The sequence below is a fragment of the Leuciscus leuciscus genome (assembly GCF_965113295.1).
Source record: "Leuciscus leuciscus genome assembly, chromosome: 16".
In the NCBI taxonomy this organism is placed as follows: Eukaryota; Metazoa; Chordata; class Actinopteri; order Cypriniformes; family Leuciscidae; genus Leuciscus; species Leuciscus leuciscus.
This window is the reverse complement of record NC_138740.1, coordinates 13,341,470-13,359,110: the sequence shown is the minus strand read 5'-3', so window position 1 is coordinate 13,359,110 and position 17,641 is coordinate 13,341,470. Positions and strand designations below refer to the sequence as shown.

The window sequence follows — 17,641 nt, the reverse complement described above, 5'->3', positions numbered from 1 at the left end:
TTGGCTAGCTAAAAAAAAATGGCTAAAACCAGCCGAGACCAGCTAAAACCAGCAGAAAACCAGTTTGGGCAGCTAAAAAAATGGCTAAAACCCCTCTAAAACCAGCCGAGACCAGCTAAAACCAGCAGAACACCAGTTTGGGCAGCTAAAAAAATGTCTAAAACCAGCCGGGACCAGCTAAAACCAGCAGAACACCAGTTTGGCCAGCTAAACAAATGGTCAAAACTCCTCTAAAACCAGCAGAACACCAGTTTGGCTAGCTAAAAAAAAAATGGCTAAAACCAGCCGAGACCAGCTAAAACCAGCAGAACACCAGTTTGGCCAGCTAAAAAAATGGCTAAAACCAGCCGAGACCAGCTAAAACCAGCAGAACACCAGTTTGGGCAGCTAAACAAATGGCCAAAACCCCTCTAAAACCAGCCGAGACCAGCTAAAACCAGCAAAACACCAGTTTGGCCAGCTAAACAAATGGTCAAAACCCCTCTAAAACCAGCTGAGACCAGCTAAAACCAGCAGAACACCAGTTTGGCCAGCTAAACAAATGGCCAAAACCCCTCTAAAACCAGCCGAGACCAGCTAAAACCAGCAGTACACCAGTTTGGGCAGCTAAACAAATGGCCAAAACCCCTCTAAAACCAGCAGAACACCAGTTTGGCCAGCTAAACAAATGGCCAAAACCCTTCTAAAACCAGCCGAGACCAGCTAAAACCAACAGAACACCAGTTTGGGCAGCTAAAAAATGGCCAAAACCCCTCTAAAACCAGCCGAGACCAGCTAAAACCAGCAGAACACCAGTTTGGACAGCTAAACAAATGGCCAAAACCCCTCTAAAACCAGCCGAGACCAGCTAAAACCAGCAGAACACCAGTTTGGACAGCTAAACAAATAGCCAAAACCCCTCTAAAACCAGCCGAGACCAGCAGAACACCAGTTTGGGCAGCTAAACAAATGGCCAAAACCCCTCTAAAACCAGCCGAGACCAGCTAAAACCAGCAGAACACCAGTTTGGGCAGCTAAACAAATGGCCAAAACCCCTCTAAAACCAGCAGTACACAAGTTTGGGCAGCTAAACAAATGGCCAAAACCCCTCTAAAACCAGCCGAGACCAGCAGAACACCAGTTTGGGCAGCTAAACAAATGGCCAAAACCCCTCTAAAACCAGCCGAGACCAGCTAAAACCAGAACACCAGTTTGGGCAGCTAAACAAATGGCCAAAACCCCTCTTAAACCAGCAGTACACCAGTTTGGGCAGCTAGACAAATGGCCAAAACCACTCTAAAACCAGCCGAGACCAGCTAAAACCAGCAGAACACCAGTTTGGGCAGCTAAACAAATGGCCAAAACCCCTCTAAAACCAGCCGAGCCCAGCAAAACCAGCTACTTGTAGCTTAAACCAGCTAACTAGCCTAGCTTGTTTTAGCTGTTTGTTTTTTAGCAGGGATGGTTTATAATGTTTGATTTTTTTGAACATAAAATGTGTGAAGTGCAGGCTTCTTTCAAAGATTATGTGCACCAAGTTTTCCTAATTATTTTTGTATGTGTATCACACTCTAAACCCAAACGTTCTTTGTTTTTTAAGATGAAATGAGGTTGGAGCATTTCCAAGAATTTCTACATAATCATACACATACAGATCCTCTCCAGCAGATACCGAGACAATATTCGCATATTTCAGTGTCAAATCACATGGGAACTTGTTTTGAGGCTTTGCAAATAATGCCTGCAAGCATCATAACCGTTATTATTTTACACATATTGTCTCTTTATGTCAGTTGTGTTTATTTAATACATTTGATTAAATATTTTCTTTATTTAAACATAAAATAATCATAAAACTTTTCAAAAATCTTCAATTTGTTTACATTAATTTTTAGTTAATGCATATACAGCGTTTACTGATGCATTTTTGACATTTCAAGTTGTGTCAATTATTATGAGTTCATGTTTTATGGATGAACATGAATTAACAATGAACAATGTTGCATTTATAATTAACCTAACCTATCTATAAAGTAGATTAATTAATGCTATACATGTTGTTACATTACATCAGGAATACTAATTCATCAACTAATTACATTATCATATATACTGCAACTAATGCATTAACATTGAGCCTTATTGTACTAAAATCAAACAGAAAAAGCGTCATTAAAACATTTACTAGTTAAAAACTTCAATGTATTGGACCTTCAAATTGATTTACCTCAGTCACATTTTATTTTCCACTGTAGATATGGAGTGCAGAAAACTTGTTCTGTCCATACTTTAGGACATTCTCATGAATCCCACATAACTGGGTCACAGTTTCAATACAAAGTGTCCCACAGAGACGTCACCCCCTCCCTCACTGTGTGACATACATTCCTCCTGTTTCCCTCCATATTCTCTCTTTTCTTTGAGGACATTTGCACATGTGCAGGGGGAAAGCATGAAAACACAGACCAATTCTTCTATCATCATCTGAATTTTCACCTTCTTTACTCCAGTCTTCAGTGTCACATGATCCAATATGCTTCTATATGCTGATTTGATCCTCAGTTATTATCAATGTTGGAAAAAGTGTAAGGAAATATAAAAGAAATTACGAAGTGCTATATCATACAAATACCACAAGATGGCGCTGCCATTCCACAATACAAAAATCACACACTGCTTATTCCAAACCTCTGATCCTGAGTGTGTGTGTGTATATCCAACTAAAACGAAACCAGAATGGCATATTAATGTTGCATTACTTCATTCCACGTGGCTTAAATATTTCTAGTCAACCTGTAGTTCATCCGGTCGGAGACTGAATAGCATGTTTAGAGAACACTGTAAGCACTTGAAATATACCCAGCACTTTAGAAGGAACATTCAGAAAACGACATGGTAAATATTTGCCAGCTTCTCAATGAAAATGTAAAGAAAAGATTGCTGTAAAGGTGTGCGCTCACAAACATTTCGATGAAGCACCGCTCAATTTTAAACCAAGCAACTTTCTTTCATATGCGTGGGGAACTTTTTCTCCCTCGTGTGAAACTCCGATCGTGAAATTTCACTGAAGAAAAGGGCACTGGCAGAAGTTATGTTTGATAGGTTAAAAACAGACACTTGAGCTGTCAATATTATTTAATACACATTTATAACACAACAAAGGCTTTAAATATATAAATTTGTGTATTTTTCATTTTATAAAAAGCCATAGAAATGGAGAGGCATTGAAAAGCACAGACACCAGTGTTACTAAAAGCACGTCGACACTATCTTTTGAATTTTCTTTTTCTTGAGAGTCTTAGGCTGTTCTTAGAGGAGTCAATAAGGCAGTCGGTGTTTTCTGATCGAGGACTGAAGGTGTTACTGGGACAGGAAGTCATCGACGAGGAGTCTACCCTTTCAGACGTCCCTGTCACCGCAGGATCGGCAAGACCGCTGGGGAAGCATTCATGAAATGATCAGTGCTGATTTAATGGGGGAAAAATTAAAGGCATATGCACATACAATGTTTAGCAAACAATATTGAAATTGTACCAGCTGCTCTTTGTAGAAACATCAGATGGTCCAGGTTCATCACTGCCTGAAAGTGAAGAATTAAATATAATAAAAAGCCTCATCGCTCAAGCTTTACTGGCATAAACAGCAGAAATTCAATCAATATGCAAATGTATTCAATAAATGTAAATCAATATTACACACCAGTGGGTCTCCGTTCTGTCCGTTCCAGAGCAGAAAGTAGGCCGTTTTCCTGCAAAAACACTACAATAATGAAACTTGATACAAACACAGGGCTCGACATTAACGCTTGTCTGGGACGAGTGGATTTTTGAAAGAGAGTTATAATTGCCCCGACCGGACAAGTAGCTTGGATTAAAACGGCAATAACAAAATAACTAGGGAATCATCAAATTGCGAGAACGATTCTGCATTCATTTAGCATAAGTGCCGATTGATAGTGGATAATAATATAACATTAATAATGTACTGACGGTAACCAGGTTGCGCTATCGAGAAGAGGAGAAATGGAAACAAATGAGCACAGCACATACAAAAGAAACTCAGTTAACATACTGCGGTAAAAAAACAGTACAGTTAAATACAGTTAAGCAACATCACACGACCAAGAGTGTGAATAACATCATAACTGAAAATGTGACACTGATTTAATATGACAGTTAAATAAACAAGTAATTAATATTAAGTCACTTAGATTTTAGACGGTTGAGCCAAAGATTCAATGACCCATTGAACGAATTGAATGAATAACTCACTTCATTAAGACGGTTTAGTGTTTAAAAGTATCATTCTTTCCAACATTTCTTATTTGTATATTAAAAAAAATATTTTAAAACAATCTCATAACATTATTTAAAGCAGTAGTAATTTTTCAGGGTAAATTATTCAATTTGATCGGTAACAGCCCTATAGTGTCTTTTATTTCTAATTTAATTTATTGATCAAATTTAAGAATTTAAAATGAAAGATAAAGCATATATTTATAATATTAGAGGGGAAAAATGCCCTTTATAAAGGTGAAAATATCCTAAATATGCAGATTTAAATATGTCAACGTGACTGAACAGTGATGAGAATATTGCTTCAGAATAAGTTATATTTACAACACAAAAAATATAAATAAATTCCAGACAAGCAAATGTTTTACTCGGACAAGTGAATGACCGATTTACTTGTCCAAAAGGACAAGAACGTGAAAAGACAATGTCGAGCCCTGACACAATACAAATCCTTTCAGAGAACGCTAAACATTTAAAAATGATGAGTAAGCATACTTGTTTCAGTATGTAACGGTCACCTGATTAGTTCCCGGGTCTTTCTTTTTAAAGCACGACTCAACATGTTCTGGATACTCCTGGGCAGAAAACAACTCCTGACACAGGTAGCACTTCTCCATCTCCGCTGATCTGTGAAGAAAATGACCATTAAAAGACAGTGTGTCGTGTCTTTTATGACACTACTATTGTAATTTATTCTCAACATGTTCATGTTTGCTTCACCTACTTGCCAGATCGCTGAGATGCCTCTGTTAAATTTCCTCTGGTCCTCTTCCGTCGGGCAACAACTATAATAAAATTAAATATTTCATTTCACAAATTTATTGACCTTTTCCACAAATATCTCAATAGACTCTATGCACACCGACTGCATATGTATTTCCACTAATATCTCAGTGCTAAGCGAACTCTTTCTGTCATATGTCTAATAACTGTTGATTACAAATAATTACATTATATATTAATACATTATTAACATTTAAAGCGACACTATGTAACTTTTCAACCTTCATAATATATTTCCAAGATCCTTGTGATGGTACATCGACTTACAATAGGTTGAATGACACGTCTGCCATAGCCTGACAGGGTCTGTATCGCTTTTACTGGCACTATGTAACTTCGGGGTTCGGGTAGTAACCAGAGCACAAAAAGAACTACAAAATTCGACTGCTTTACGGCATACGTCACTTCCACCACCACTTCGTCAAATTTGGACGTGAGAGGCCAACCAGCGTTTGTTTTCGGCTTTCGTGCGTATGTTTTTGTCATGGGGGTTGTTTACACCTGGCCACTTCATGCATTTTCTCAGATCGGATAGCTATCCGATCGTGAAAAGTCCAGGTTTAAATGCCCTCCGAAACGCATTTGAGACGGATTTGAATCCGATCCCTCAAACCACTTCAGGAGGAGATCTGAGACGCATTCCAGACGAAACTGGACAAGTGTAAATGCATATGGTTTTTGAAACCACATATGTAAATTGTACTCCTCCCAAAAATGCTAAAAAATTAATTAAAAAAAATGTGTGAGAGCGTTGTATAGGCTATTATGTTATATCCAGATATGACGACGCGCTGGAACACGCATCACCGCAGATGAGCAACTGCATCAAGCCAATGTGCAAACTATCGCAAATCAAAGTGAAAGTAAGTCGCAGACGCTTAACACACAATCTTCATCATTAAAAGTAAAGAAACGAAATGATCTTACCAGGGCTGTTACTGCTCTCTCTTATTGCGGTCTTTGATTTTGAAATTTTAGCTGATGATCTATAAAATGCAGCTCATATCTGTTGCTGTTGGTGACGTGCACTCCATTAAATCTGCATAAAGCGCAAGAATTGAAGATCGAGTTTTAAATCCGTTTCGCAAAAATACATTTATGTGACCAGGTGTAAATGGAATCGTTTTGATAAATCAGATAGCTATGCCTCACGAATTAGTTTGCCAGCTGAACTCAGGTGTTGTGAGGTGTGACGGATATCAGACAACGCCGTTTGATGTTGATTCCTGCGATTATCATGAGAAGAGCTTTCAATATCTCACATAATTATCATAAATAAGCCTAACGTAGAGGTTGTAAATAGTGTAAACGAGCACAATTTGCAAACTATTATGATAAATTGCAATAATCATGTCTAATGACATCATAACGGCCAATGTTATGAAATAATGCGACGTACATTTAACTTAATTGATGTTATCTGGCATTTTGTAATGTTTACATTCCAATAAAAACAACACAAATTAAATTATACAGTAGGCCTAGACTATAGACTATTTACTTGTGATTTAGCTGCAATCATGTAAAATTTTTATAATATAATTTACGACAGTGCAAGTATTCCACAGCGACTCTAGGGGTCGCTGTTTGACAAAAACACAATTTCTACTTAGTGTGGCTTTAAGTATAACCATAACGTTTTAGTAATAAATCCTAGATGCGTAAAACCTTTAATGTGAAGGTGGATCGGATCAATGTTAATTTGTCCTGTTATGTGACACTTCCTGAAGATTTAATTTTGTGCTAAATCTCCATACCCAGCACAGCACCGGAAGTCACGATGGACACTGATGTTAAATGCGAACGTGATTGTGCATGGAGTCCATTATAATAATCATAATATTTGCATAATGAATATGATTGATCTTCTTCCCTAGATCTATTTGCATACTGAATATTATTATATTCAGCATACATACTTCACACATAATATTCAGCAATATTACTGATTTGACTGTACTGACACTATTGGATGAGAACCGAACTTAGCTAGACGATGACATCACTGTTTCTACAGAGCTGCTTTATAGCTGAATTGAACTCATTTCATACTTGCACCGAAACTGAATAATCTCAGAACTGATTTCAGCTCAATAATGACTTTACTATTGTCTTTCATTTCCATCACTGAATCAATATTTTCCTGTTTAACCCTGCTTTGAAACAATCTGCATGGTATAAAGCGCTCTATAAATAAAGGTGACCTTGTGATTGTTCTTCCTGCTGGTCTGCTTCGCCGTCACAGTAAGCTGCGTGGATCTCGATCCTGCTGATGGGGAAGAGTTTAGAGCACATGGGACACTCCATCCTCTGACCGAGAGGAGGAGCAGCTTCTGCTGGATAGATCTCCTGCTCCATCATCTCCTCCGCTGCCACAGACGCACCTTCTCCCTCCTCCACCTCCATCACGTCGCTGGCAGCGTGAGACTGGGGCTGTGAACAAGGCAAGCTCTCTCACAATTACAAGGTCCTTCAATCTGCTTGTAAATAAAAAGTGTATTTCTTTAAGGATGCTGCCTGTGTGTTTGTATAGTGCTACTGTACCTGTGCGGGACTGGCGGGACTGGTGATCATTAGCTCGGGTGAGCTGTTTCCAGTCATCTGAGTCTCTGTATTCACATTCAACCGAATTATGTTTATGCCACAGGAAAGGCTTTCATCATCTACTGAAGAGTCACTTACCTGGACAAACTATCTCATCCTCGTCACAACCCTCATGAGTCTGGGCTTCCTGTTCCTCTTGCTCAGCTGGACCCTTTATTTGAGTTTCATCTGAAATATCCCACGGAGTTTTCTTCCTGTCAATGAGATGCGATAGGCCAGCTTTATAATACTTTTATGATGTTACTTGTCCTTTTTTAGAGCTTCAGCACCATCCACTTCATCACTTTGAGTAAATCTTTCAGTTCTATGCCAACTATTCCTTCAAATACTGTATATAAAAAATGAGAAAAATAAAATGGGTACATATGCAATAAAACAAATGTAAATGATATACAATACATTTATATTATACTATTATAACAGGAGGTTCAAAAGAAAAGCATTTATTATATAAATCTTAAATATATTAAACATAATTAATAAATTAAATATAAATCTTTTGTAACATAATACATGTCTTGTGTCTTTTTAACTTGCAGACCCTTAAAAGTTTTAAGTATATTAGACCATTCAATGCATTACAAGGCATAATTCATATATTAAAAATACTTTTATAATGCATTCACATAAAGGCTTTAAGTAAAGTGTTACTGATATAGCCTTTTTAAATGTGGTGCTGACTGTGTGCTTCTGACATAAGTATGTCATCTAGTTCTTTCAAAGGGTAGAATGTGTGACATAATTGGTGGAAAAGCCACAGTGGTGGAAACTCCAGAACTACACTGTATTTTACCTGAAAGATCTATTCGCAGCTGCAGTTACAGGCTCCTCTTGGCTGAGGAAAGGGCTTTTTTCCTGTTGAGAAGGCAAACAAGATATCAGCAACAGGTGCTGTCTTTGTTATAGTCAATAACTGGAGTGTCATCTTGTGGTTGATAATGGTATTACACTAAAAACAAAACCCTACAAAGCTACTTAGAGCCATGGATCCAAGCAGACATGCTGAAATTCTAGTTCTGACAACAAAATCGGATCATTTCACACGACACCGACATCCCTAGATCTAAACAATCAGCCTGATATAGAGATTACAATAATAACAAAACCAGTATACTCACTACCTGCTCATCTTTTGTCTCCGGAGAAGACACGACAACGTATGTTTCGCTCTGTCCTCCCTCAGCCTCCTCCTGTGACCCCACCACAGACCCCTGCCTTTCTTCCTCCCTCGCTTCTTCTACCGCTTTTCTGTTCTTTTCCTTCCCTCCCTCTTCTCCATTCTCCTCCTCATCCTCTGACAGCTGAGGAGCTCTGTTGCGCTTCCATCTCCTCCCAGCGAACGGCCTCTCTGAGGACCCAGGCAACACCTAAAAACAAACAAATGTATAATTTGGCAATCTTGAGGATTGAGGAATATTCATAAGGAAAGCTGATCAGTTTCAGATTGTTCCTATAAACGCTGTAATGCGACGTTTTGACAGTTGATGTCACTCACCGGCTGCCCCCAATCTGCTTTGCGCAGCAGCTTTCGCTGGGCCTCCTTCAGGCTCTTCTCGTACACCTCCATCTGACACATGATCACACGTGTGTACTCGTCCGGGCTTTGACCCATGGGACAGAAAGGCACTCCCCAGTAGTAGGAGATCGTGCATGGTCCTTTTCCCACTGACGTATGTGTAGGTTTACGGTCAGAGGTTTGGGATTCAGCACCTTTGGACGCTCTTGAGTCCTCCTCCAGGACAGACCGAGACATTTGTGTGTCTTGTGTGGAAGGATCGAGGGTGATGGTAGCTGAAGAGATACAGGACTGGTTTGGAGAAAGCTTAGTCCTGATTGGCCTGACTGAAATCTTCTTGACCGGGCTTGGGAAGAGAACCTGCAAATGACAACATTTTCCAATTCTGGTTAAACCTGGATGTTTATATGTAGCTATTGGAATATTTTTGTAATCAGCATATTCCCAATAATCTAAGACATGCACATATTATATTTTTTGGACATGCACTGATACAAGTGAATGTTCATTTATGTGGATATTTTGACCCAAAATTCTGAATACAGGCATATGGGAGATTCAAATTTCTAGAAACCAGAACATTAGCGGTATCTGGTTATGGCAATATTGTGCTTACAAGGGGCTTACATAATCGGAATTAGGGCTGGGCGATATGGACCAAAAGTCATATCCCGATATATTTAGGCTGAATATCGATATACGATATATATCCCGATATTTTTTCCGCAAAGTGAGAGCAAATGTTCAGTCAAAGTCAAAGCCAAATATGACATGTCACAAGTAGTTTTATTGAAACTGGCTATTTCAGTGAACAGTTGCAAAATCAAATGAATAATAAACAGGTTTCTTCACCTTAGGTCTGCACGATTATGACATAAATCATAATTGCCGATTATTCCCTTGGAATTGTGATTTATTAATTATGATTATCAAAGGTTACATTGAATATATATATATAAACAAATTTTGTGTAAACATGTTATAATTTATATAACATGCATACATACATACATTCATACATTATATATATATATATATATATATATATATATATATATATATATATAGGCAAATTATAACACGTTTACACAAAATGTGTTACACACACAAGTACTTTTCCCCTTTACTTAACATAAATTGTAAGAATATGACTAATAGTAAAGACTAGTACTAATAAATAAACATTAGGCCTATGCTAAATCTATTAAATAGCAGTCCCAAACTAGTTTTTGTTAACTGTAGTTTGTTATAAAAATATAAAAAATAACACAAAGAAAAATAGTGGCATTTTGGGGTTAATATGGAAACGACAGTTACCATGGTGAATACAAAATATTAACAATAACTGTTAATGAAACATGGAAACTCCTGGTGAATAGAATAGAATGAAAATCATACCTGCATTACTTTTATTTCGTGTTATTTACAACGTAACGGCGTTGCATGCTCGTAGTTTCTTTTGCACTTTATATACAGTGAGGCGATACAGCGCACGCCGACGCATTTGCGCGTGCAATTGAGTGTGTTGAGCTACGAGTACAGGATAACGGCTGACAGGACAAGAAAGTCCGTTTTTCTGAGGTGTTTCATATATCGATATATGTGATACGGTCTAATTCCATATCGCATTTCAAAAATATATCGATATATCGCCCAGCCCTAATCGGAATACATTCAAATACTGATTAATATAATAATATCCTTGTGCATTAACATGCAGCTGTTTTAAATTTACAAACTGTTAACTTTAAAGTACAGTATCCTGCCTACCTCATCACTGCCATCATCTTCTTCATCATCATCATCATCTGCTAAATGCAAGACCATGTGACTGGTAATTTCATTCCAAGACTGGTTTGGAGCTTTTTCTGCAGTTTAACACATGATGAAATGATTAGGGTGAACCCAAGTGTTCAGAAGCACAGATATTGTGCACTACCGTTCAAAATATATATTTTTTACATGTTAGGGAAAGAAGCCTCTGGTCAGACTTCTTACATTGATAAACAGAAAGTTTAAAAGAACAGCAATTATATTTTCTAACATTATACATGTTTTTACAGTCACTCTATATAAAATGATTAATGGTAGAGTATATCAATAGGAGCTTTTCAACTTTTATATAATTTTTCTTTACAAAGGCAGAATAATTGGCCTTGCTGAATTAACATTTGTATGGAACCATCGCACAGAGAACCCAATAACTTGTCAGGCCCTGTCGGCAGGAACCAAACTCGCTCTGTGTGGTGACGAATACTACAAAACACAGCTCAGTCTTGCAGCAACAGTGGGTCAACCACACATGCAACTTGAAGCATAAAGTAAATGCTTTTCTATTGCCAGAACTCACAATCAAACTGTCATTTCTATTCTCAACACTAAGCACTTCGTTTGACATGACTATACATCCCCAAAGTACCACTTAGAAATGAACTATGCAAGTTAATCTATATTTGTGTGGCAGCATCAGACAAAGATGGCAAGTTGAAAATTGTAAACTCTTGGTTGTAGGCCATATGTCTCAGAGTAAATAGAGCAAACATTGCCAGTATGGCCACAGTAGAGAGGAGGAGTGTAAGAAACAACATACCAGTGTCAGATTTTACATTCTCACCCTGAGTGGTTTGATCCTCCACTTGCTTTTGGTCAGGAGTTTTCTGTTAAAATGATAACACAATAGAGTTAGAACACAAATAGAGATGATAGATAGAGTCAGGGACGTTCAATCTCATCTCTGAAGATCTCGAGCGAATCCCAATTCACATTTTATGTATCCTATACAGAATGAGAACGTATGGGTAACATAGTAGGTCGAGGATTTTACAGATACTACACTATTTTTACACATAATACCTTCTTGGGTAGCTCTCCAAGAGCAGAATTGTGTCATTACAAGTTAAATCTTTGAAATAAAAATGATTAGAACATGCATTACAGAGGATTAAGGCCTGTTGACACCATGAACGATAACTATCCACACACCAATGCAGAATAACGTTCTGATTATAGAACGATTTTTAAAACTATATTTTTATTGTTATAGTTGTCATCCTTGGTGTGAATTGGCCTTTAATCCAGTCAAAACCTGATAAAATAGAACTAGTCTTTACAAAAAACATGTGAATGGGATTAGAATGAAGCTCTCTGAAGAATATACACACTATCGTTCAAATGTTAGGGGTTGGTGAGACTTTTTAATGTTTTTGGAAGAAGTCTCTTATGCTCACCAATACTGCATTTATTTGATCAAAATACAGTAAAAACCGTATGATTCTGAATTTCTTACAATTTAAAATCCACTTTTCATTTCAAGCGTAATCATCATTTATTCCTGTGATGGTAAAGCAACATTTTCAGCATCATTACTCAAGTCTTTAGTGTCACATGATCCTTCCATCATTCTGATTAATATGCTGATTTGGTGCGTAAGAAAATTTTTTTTGTGTTAAATGTTAAAAACAATTGTGGTACTTAATATTTTTGTGGAAACCGTGATACATTTACTTTACTGTTTAAAAGAACAACATTTACTTGAAATAGAAAAGTTTTGTAACATTATTAAGTCTTAACTCACTTTTGATCCGTGCTAAATAAAATCATTTCTTTAAAAAAAAAAAAAATTCATAGTAATCCCAAACGGTTGAACAGTAGCGTAACTGATAAACATCTACATAGTTTTAAGCTGTCCTACTTACACTTGTTTCAGTGACGTCTTCATTGCTGTTTTTGGGCACACATTTGGGGCTTGATTTCTGGGATCTTCTAGAAGGTGAAAGGCACGAATCTGGATCTGTGCTCAAACCTTGGCTTAGCTGTGTTGGTAAAGGAGTGTCTTCATCAGGTATTTGAGTATCGTCTTCCTTCCCGTTAGCATTTGATTGGCCATCTTTGTCCTCTGGCAGATCCCTTGTTGGTTTGAAGCAATCCTGAGTGAAGACGGGCCATTTGGAAAGAGGTGAATCCTTCTGTGGGGACAGAAACCTGTCGGCGCAGGTGGAAGTGGCAGTGCTGTCCTCTGTGTGAAAGTTTATCGAGCCTGCGCTCCCCGGGATGAGTTCCTGACTCAGTTTCTCCACACACACTATAGGCTGGCGAATGAAGCTGCGATGCCTGGGGAAGACAGGGGACAACTGGGACTTGGATTTGAAGAGCTCATCCTCTGGAGTGTCGCTGATGACTGTCAGTTTATCTGAGGTCTTGTCCTGGGAATATGCATCAACATGTGGGAAACAAAGGGGAAGGTTAATATTTTTATAATTAAAGGGATAGTTCAGCCAAAAATTAAACAACTTCATTAATTACTCACCCTCATGTTGTTCCAACCCCGTAAGACCTTCGTTCATCTTCGGAACACAAATGAAGATATTTTTGATGAAATCTGAGAGGTTTCTGAACCAGCCATTGGCAGCAACGTCATTGCAACTTTCAAGGCCCAGAAAGGTAAAGACATACCATAGTTAAAATAGTCCATGTGACTACAGTGGTTAAAAAAAATTTGGTTAAGAAGTGACAAGAATACTTTTGTGCGCAAAAAACAAAATCGACTTTATTAAACAATTTCTTCTCTTCTGTGTCAGATCTCCTACTACGCTATTTGCGTAGTGTAAACAGTGCAGCGCTTCCGGGTTCTACGCAAGAACGCCACCTCACCATTGGCCGACGCTGGTCACGTGAGCGCAACGACACATGCGTGTGATGCTGACGCAGGAGCTAGTATAGCCAATATTGAGTCGATGTTCTGACGTAGAACCAGAAAGCGCTGCACTGTTTACACTACGCCAACAGCGTAGGAGAATGACGTGGAAGAGAAGAGATTGTGAATAAAGTGGTATTTTCATGTGTTTTTTCGCACAAAAAGTATTCTCGTCGCTTCATAACATTAAGGTTGAACCACTGTAGTCACATGGACTATTTTAACAATATCTTTACTACCTTTCTGGGTCTTGACAGTTGCAATGACGTTGCTGCCTATGGAGGGATCAGAAAGCTCTCAGATTTCATCAAAAATATCTTCATTCAAAGTCTTACAGGTTTGGAACGACATGAGGGTGAGAAATTATTGACAGAATTAAAATTTGGGGGTGAACTATCCCTTTAACCATGTATGAAATATAAGTCCAAAAACTGTATTTTTAAATGAACCTTCAGCCTTTTTTTTGTTGTGTTGTGAATATGTATCATATTTTTGTTGTGTATCATATACAGCAAAAAAGGCCTTTTACTTGCTAAAACAGTATAAACTATCAATCAGATGAAAGAAGGTATATAATAGATTGCGTACAAAAGCAAGGTTGAGATCATTTTGACAATTTAGAGGCCTTGGAAATTTGGGTATCAAATATGATACAGTAGGCTTTATAGGTTTAAGAAGAAAACATATATAATGTGAAGCCATTTCATAAAAATTAACCTGAGAGGTAGCAGGAGTCTTGGAGACCTGAGTTAAACTCCTCGATGAAAGATGCGAGGAGGTCACCTGTGACAGATCAGGCATTTCCAGCAGCGGACTAGTCTTTTCCCTCTCATTCTCGCTGTGTCTCTGATCTTGTCTGGGGTAAGACAGCTTTCGTCTCAAGTGCAATATTGTATTTGCTACATTCTGCTGTGGTTGACCTGAAGAGCTGGCTGCTTCATCCTGACCCTGTGAGTCTTTTACAGCGCTCTCCTGCAGAAACACACACAGCATTTTTTATTAATGCCATTCTGCTCTTTTGGTATGAGACTTGTGACTTGTGAGACTTAAGGGTGGAATCCACTACACATTTGCACAGACCCTCCCCGATTTGCAGTCTGCACGAGGTGCCCAAAGTCTGAGTCGATTTTAGAACACGTATTGTTTTCATGTGTCATGCATCTCCTAGCAGAAGTGCATGTTGGTTGTTTTTGGAATGACTTGAAAGTCTGGTAGTGTGTGATCCTCAGTTGTTTAGTGCATGGTGCCAGTTTTTCTCTGTAACTATTTAGAAAGTCAGCAAGTGTATGATGCCTAGTGCTTTAAAGGTGACATATTATGCCCCTTTTCACAAGATGTAATATAAATCTATGGCGTCCCCAGAATGTGTCGGTGAAATTTCAGCACAAAATATCCCACAGATGATATATCATAGCTTGTCAAATTTGCCCCTTTTTGGGTATGAGCAAAAACGCGTCGATTTTGTTTGTGTCCCTAAATGCAAATGAGCTTCTATTCCGCCTCCGTTCCATAAGACGGCTGATCCTTTACATGGGCTTCGGATACTCCGCCAATAACAAAACGTGAATCTCCCTCATCCAAAATCCCAGAAATAACCAATAGCGGAGTGCAGCCTTACCGAGAGACTCAGGAAGAGGTAGCAACTTTTAGACGCACATGGATGTTTCTGGATGGTTAGTGGATACATTTATGTAGTTGTTGTGGAGTTACATTGATTCATCTCATCGACTTGCATGTACCGGCATGTTTAACTTTTACATAAGTTGACACAGTTCCATGAAGTCTTTATAAGACAGCTGTGAAATGGTTTGGTCAAATAGTGTTCAGTGCTTGTCTGTGCAGCCAACAACAGTTTGCATGCTTTGCTCGAACTTTGCGTTAGAACTGGTTACACTGTTATCGCTTGCGAAAACCAAATGGCGGCGCCGGGTTGGTAGATGCACCGGGGACCCGATTATAGCACTTAAACACGGAAAAAGTCAGATTTTTATGATATGTCCCCTTTAAAATCTGTTCCCATTTTTAAAAGTCGTGTAGTGGATTCCAGCCTTTATGAGAAAAAGTGTTTCCCCAACATGAAGACTTTCTTCTATGGCTTTCTGTATCTCGCTGTCTTCCAGCTGTCGTCTCTCTGCAGCAGCGCTCTCCGCTTCCTGGGCGCTCAGTCTCATGGCCAAGAGCAGCATCTCTTCTTCCGTCATCTCTGAATTTTCAGAGAATTGAGGCACAGAAGGGTCTGAATGAGATGTACGCCTAATATTTCAGGCACAATTTATGATTTGTTTAGAAAATCTTGAGTTGCGGTACCTCGTAGTTGGGACTCGTTCTCTCTTCGTCTCCTCCGGGATGTCCGAGAGGACCGTTTAAGGGGACTATCGTCCTCCTAAGGATAAAAAGGTCAAATCTAAAGTCGGTTTATTGTCATTTTATTCCTTTTATTTAAAATTAACCACAGTTATGTTTAAAAATGTCATAGTTATAAAAGTCGCATGAAACGGAAGTTGCAATAGTCTTTTCTTCACTATTGTATGTATATCTGAGTGAAACGGCTTCTGGAGCAGGAAGAAATCTAGGGCGGGACTTGATTTTGTCCGTGGGAAATTGATTGGATAGTTGTGGTTTGCCATTGGTCAATCGCATGTGAGTGACAGGTTGTCCCGCCCTCACATCATCAGAGAAGAGAAGTTGTTGCAAGAGGGAAGGGAAGTTATTTTGATTAAAGATTACAGGGGCACATTATTTTTGTATATCTAGAATGTTTGGAAAAACAAAAACAATACATTTTGCAATTCCATTTGGTGACGTTACTGGCATTGAAATGAGCACAACACAAGACAGCCAACTACATTGATAAACTACTAAATATGTGGTACTAACAATGTTTAGCAGAAACAATTGTTAAAATGGTATTTCTTAAAGGAGAAGTTGCTGTTTTTCCCACTTAACCAACTCTCAAACCTTTAAACGAACGAACACACACACACACACTAGGTGGTACACAGTACCTCTTGATCAGAATCAGATATGACCAGGGTCTCCTCATTGTGCTCCACTCTGCTGACTTTAGCTCTTCTTCCGCTTTCATCCGGTGTGCGCTTCCGGCGGGGCATCATGCGACCTCAATAACATTAATTTTCCCTCTCTCTAACTTACACACCTTTTGACACGCTGTCTGAGACGCTACCTCAGCTAACTGCTCAGAAACTTCTACTGAACGCGTTCAATGTTCATATCAGGTAATACAATGTTAGTTCGTCCAGTCAAAGGCTCGAAAAACAAGGATTTCAATTCCAGGAAATTTTCACAAGCGACGAAACTAGAGTCACGTGAGCCAAGAGAGACCAAGAAAGACGTTACGTCATAGCCGAGAGCGCGCGCGCTGGATCGAATCATTTCCGTGAACCGGTTTGTTTCAAAGAACCGGTTCAATGATTCTTTTACGTCATTACGTCGCCGCATGACGCTGAATTTTAAATGTAAAAAAAAAAAAAAAATCCATAGGTTCTCAAGACATTTAACAAAAAACGCAAATGCAATACTAAAATACATACAAATATTTTAATTAAAGGACATCACAAAAATAAATTAATTTACCAGATATTTCTTTAGGGGAATTTTTATAGACTTAAAATAAGTTTCAAGGGCTGTTTGCAAAATAACCAAATAAGGGTTTTAAGTCACTCCACTTACTCCAATGAATATAATTTTTTTTCTAATATCAAAAACAGATCCATAGATAGATTGTTATCAGCGTGGTATTTAATCCTCCAA

General features: G+C 38.4%; 1 protein-coding gene across 5 annotated transcripts; it reads right to left on the bottom strand.

Moving 5' to 3' along the window:
- Positions 1-3,096: 3,096 nt before the first annotated feature.
- Positions 3,097-17,230, bottom strand: uimc1 (ubiquitin interaction motif containing 1). 5 transcript variants are annotated; one of them, XM_082140289.1, is made up of 18 exons: positions 16,876-17,230; positions 16,178-16,253; positions 15,946-16,073; positions 14,588-14,842; positions 12,873-13,379; positions 11,768-11,834; positions 10,948-10,985; positions 9,157-9,537; positions 8,780-9,028; positions 8,455-8,516; positions 7,740-7,855; positions 7,602-7,666; positions 7,262-7,490; positions 4,999-5,059; positions 4,793-4,901; positions 3,679-3,727; positions 3,514-3,559; positions 3,097-3,414 (listed from the first exon to the last, which is right to left on the bottom strand). In XM_082140289.1, the coding sequence occupies exons 1-18, from the start codon at positions 16,981-16,983 to the stop codon at positions 3,246-3,248; spliced, it is 2,715 nt and encodes a 904-aa protein (XP_081996415.1). In that variant the 5' UTR covers positions 16,984-17,230; the 3' UTR covers positions 3,097-3,245. The 5 variants fall into 5 exon arrangements, with proteins under 5 accessions (XP_081996415.1, XP_081996414.1, XP_081996416.1 ...); XM_082140288.1 differs by having other exon boundaries at positions 10,948-11,045; positions 11,792-11,834; XM_082140290.1 differs by having other exon boundaries at positions 11,792-11,834.
- Between the last annotated feature and the right edge of the window lie 411 nt (positions 17,231-17,641).

Excerpts from the sequence above, each read along its gene's own strand:
- uimc1 (XM_082140286.1), bottom strand. The coding sequence starts at position 16,983 with ATGATGCCCCGCCGGAAGCGCACACCGGATGAAAGCGGAAGAAGAGCT. Across the intron at positions 7,667-7,739 it reads GGATGAGATAGTTTGTCCAG|AGACTCAGATGACTGGAAAC; the intron begins GTAAGTGACTCT and ends ATGTGAATACAG. Across the intron at positions 5,060-7,261 it reads GCAGGAAGAACAATCACAAG|TTGTTGCCCGACGGAAGAGG; the intron begins GTCACCTTTATT and ends ATTTTATTATAG.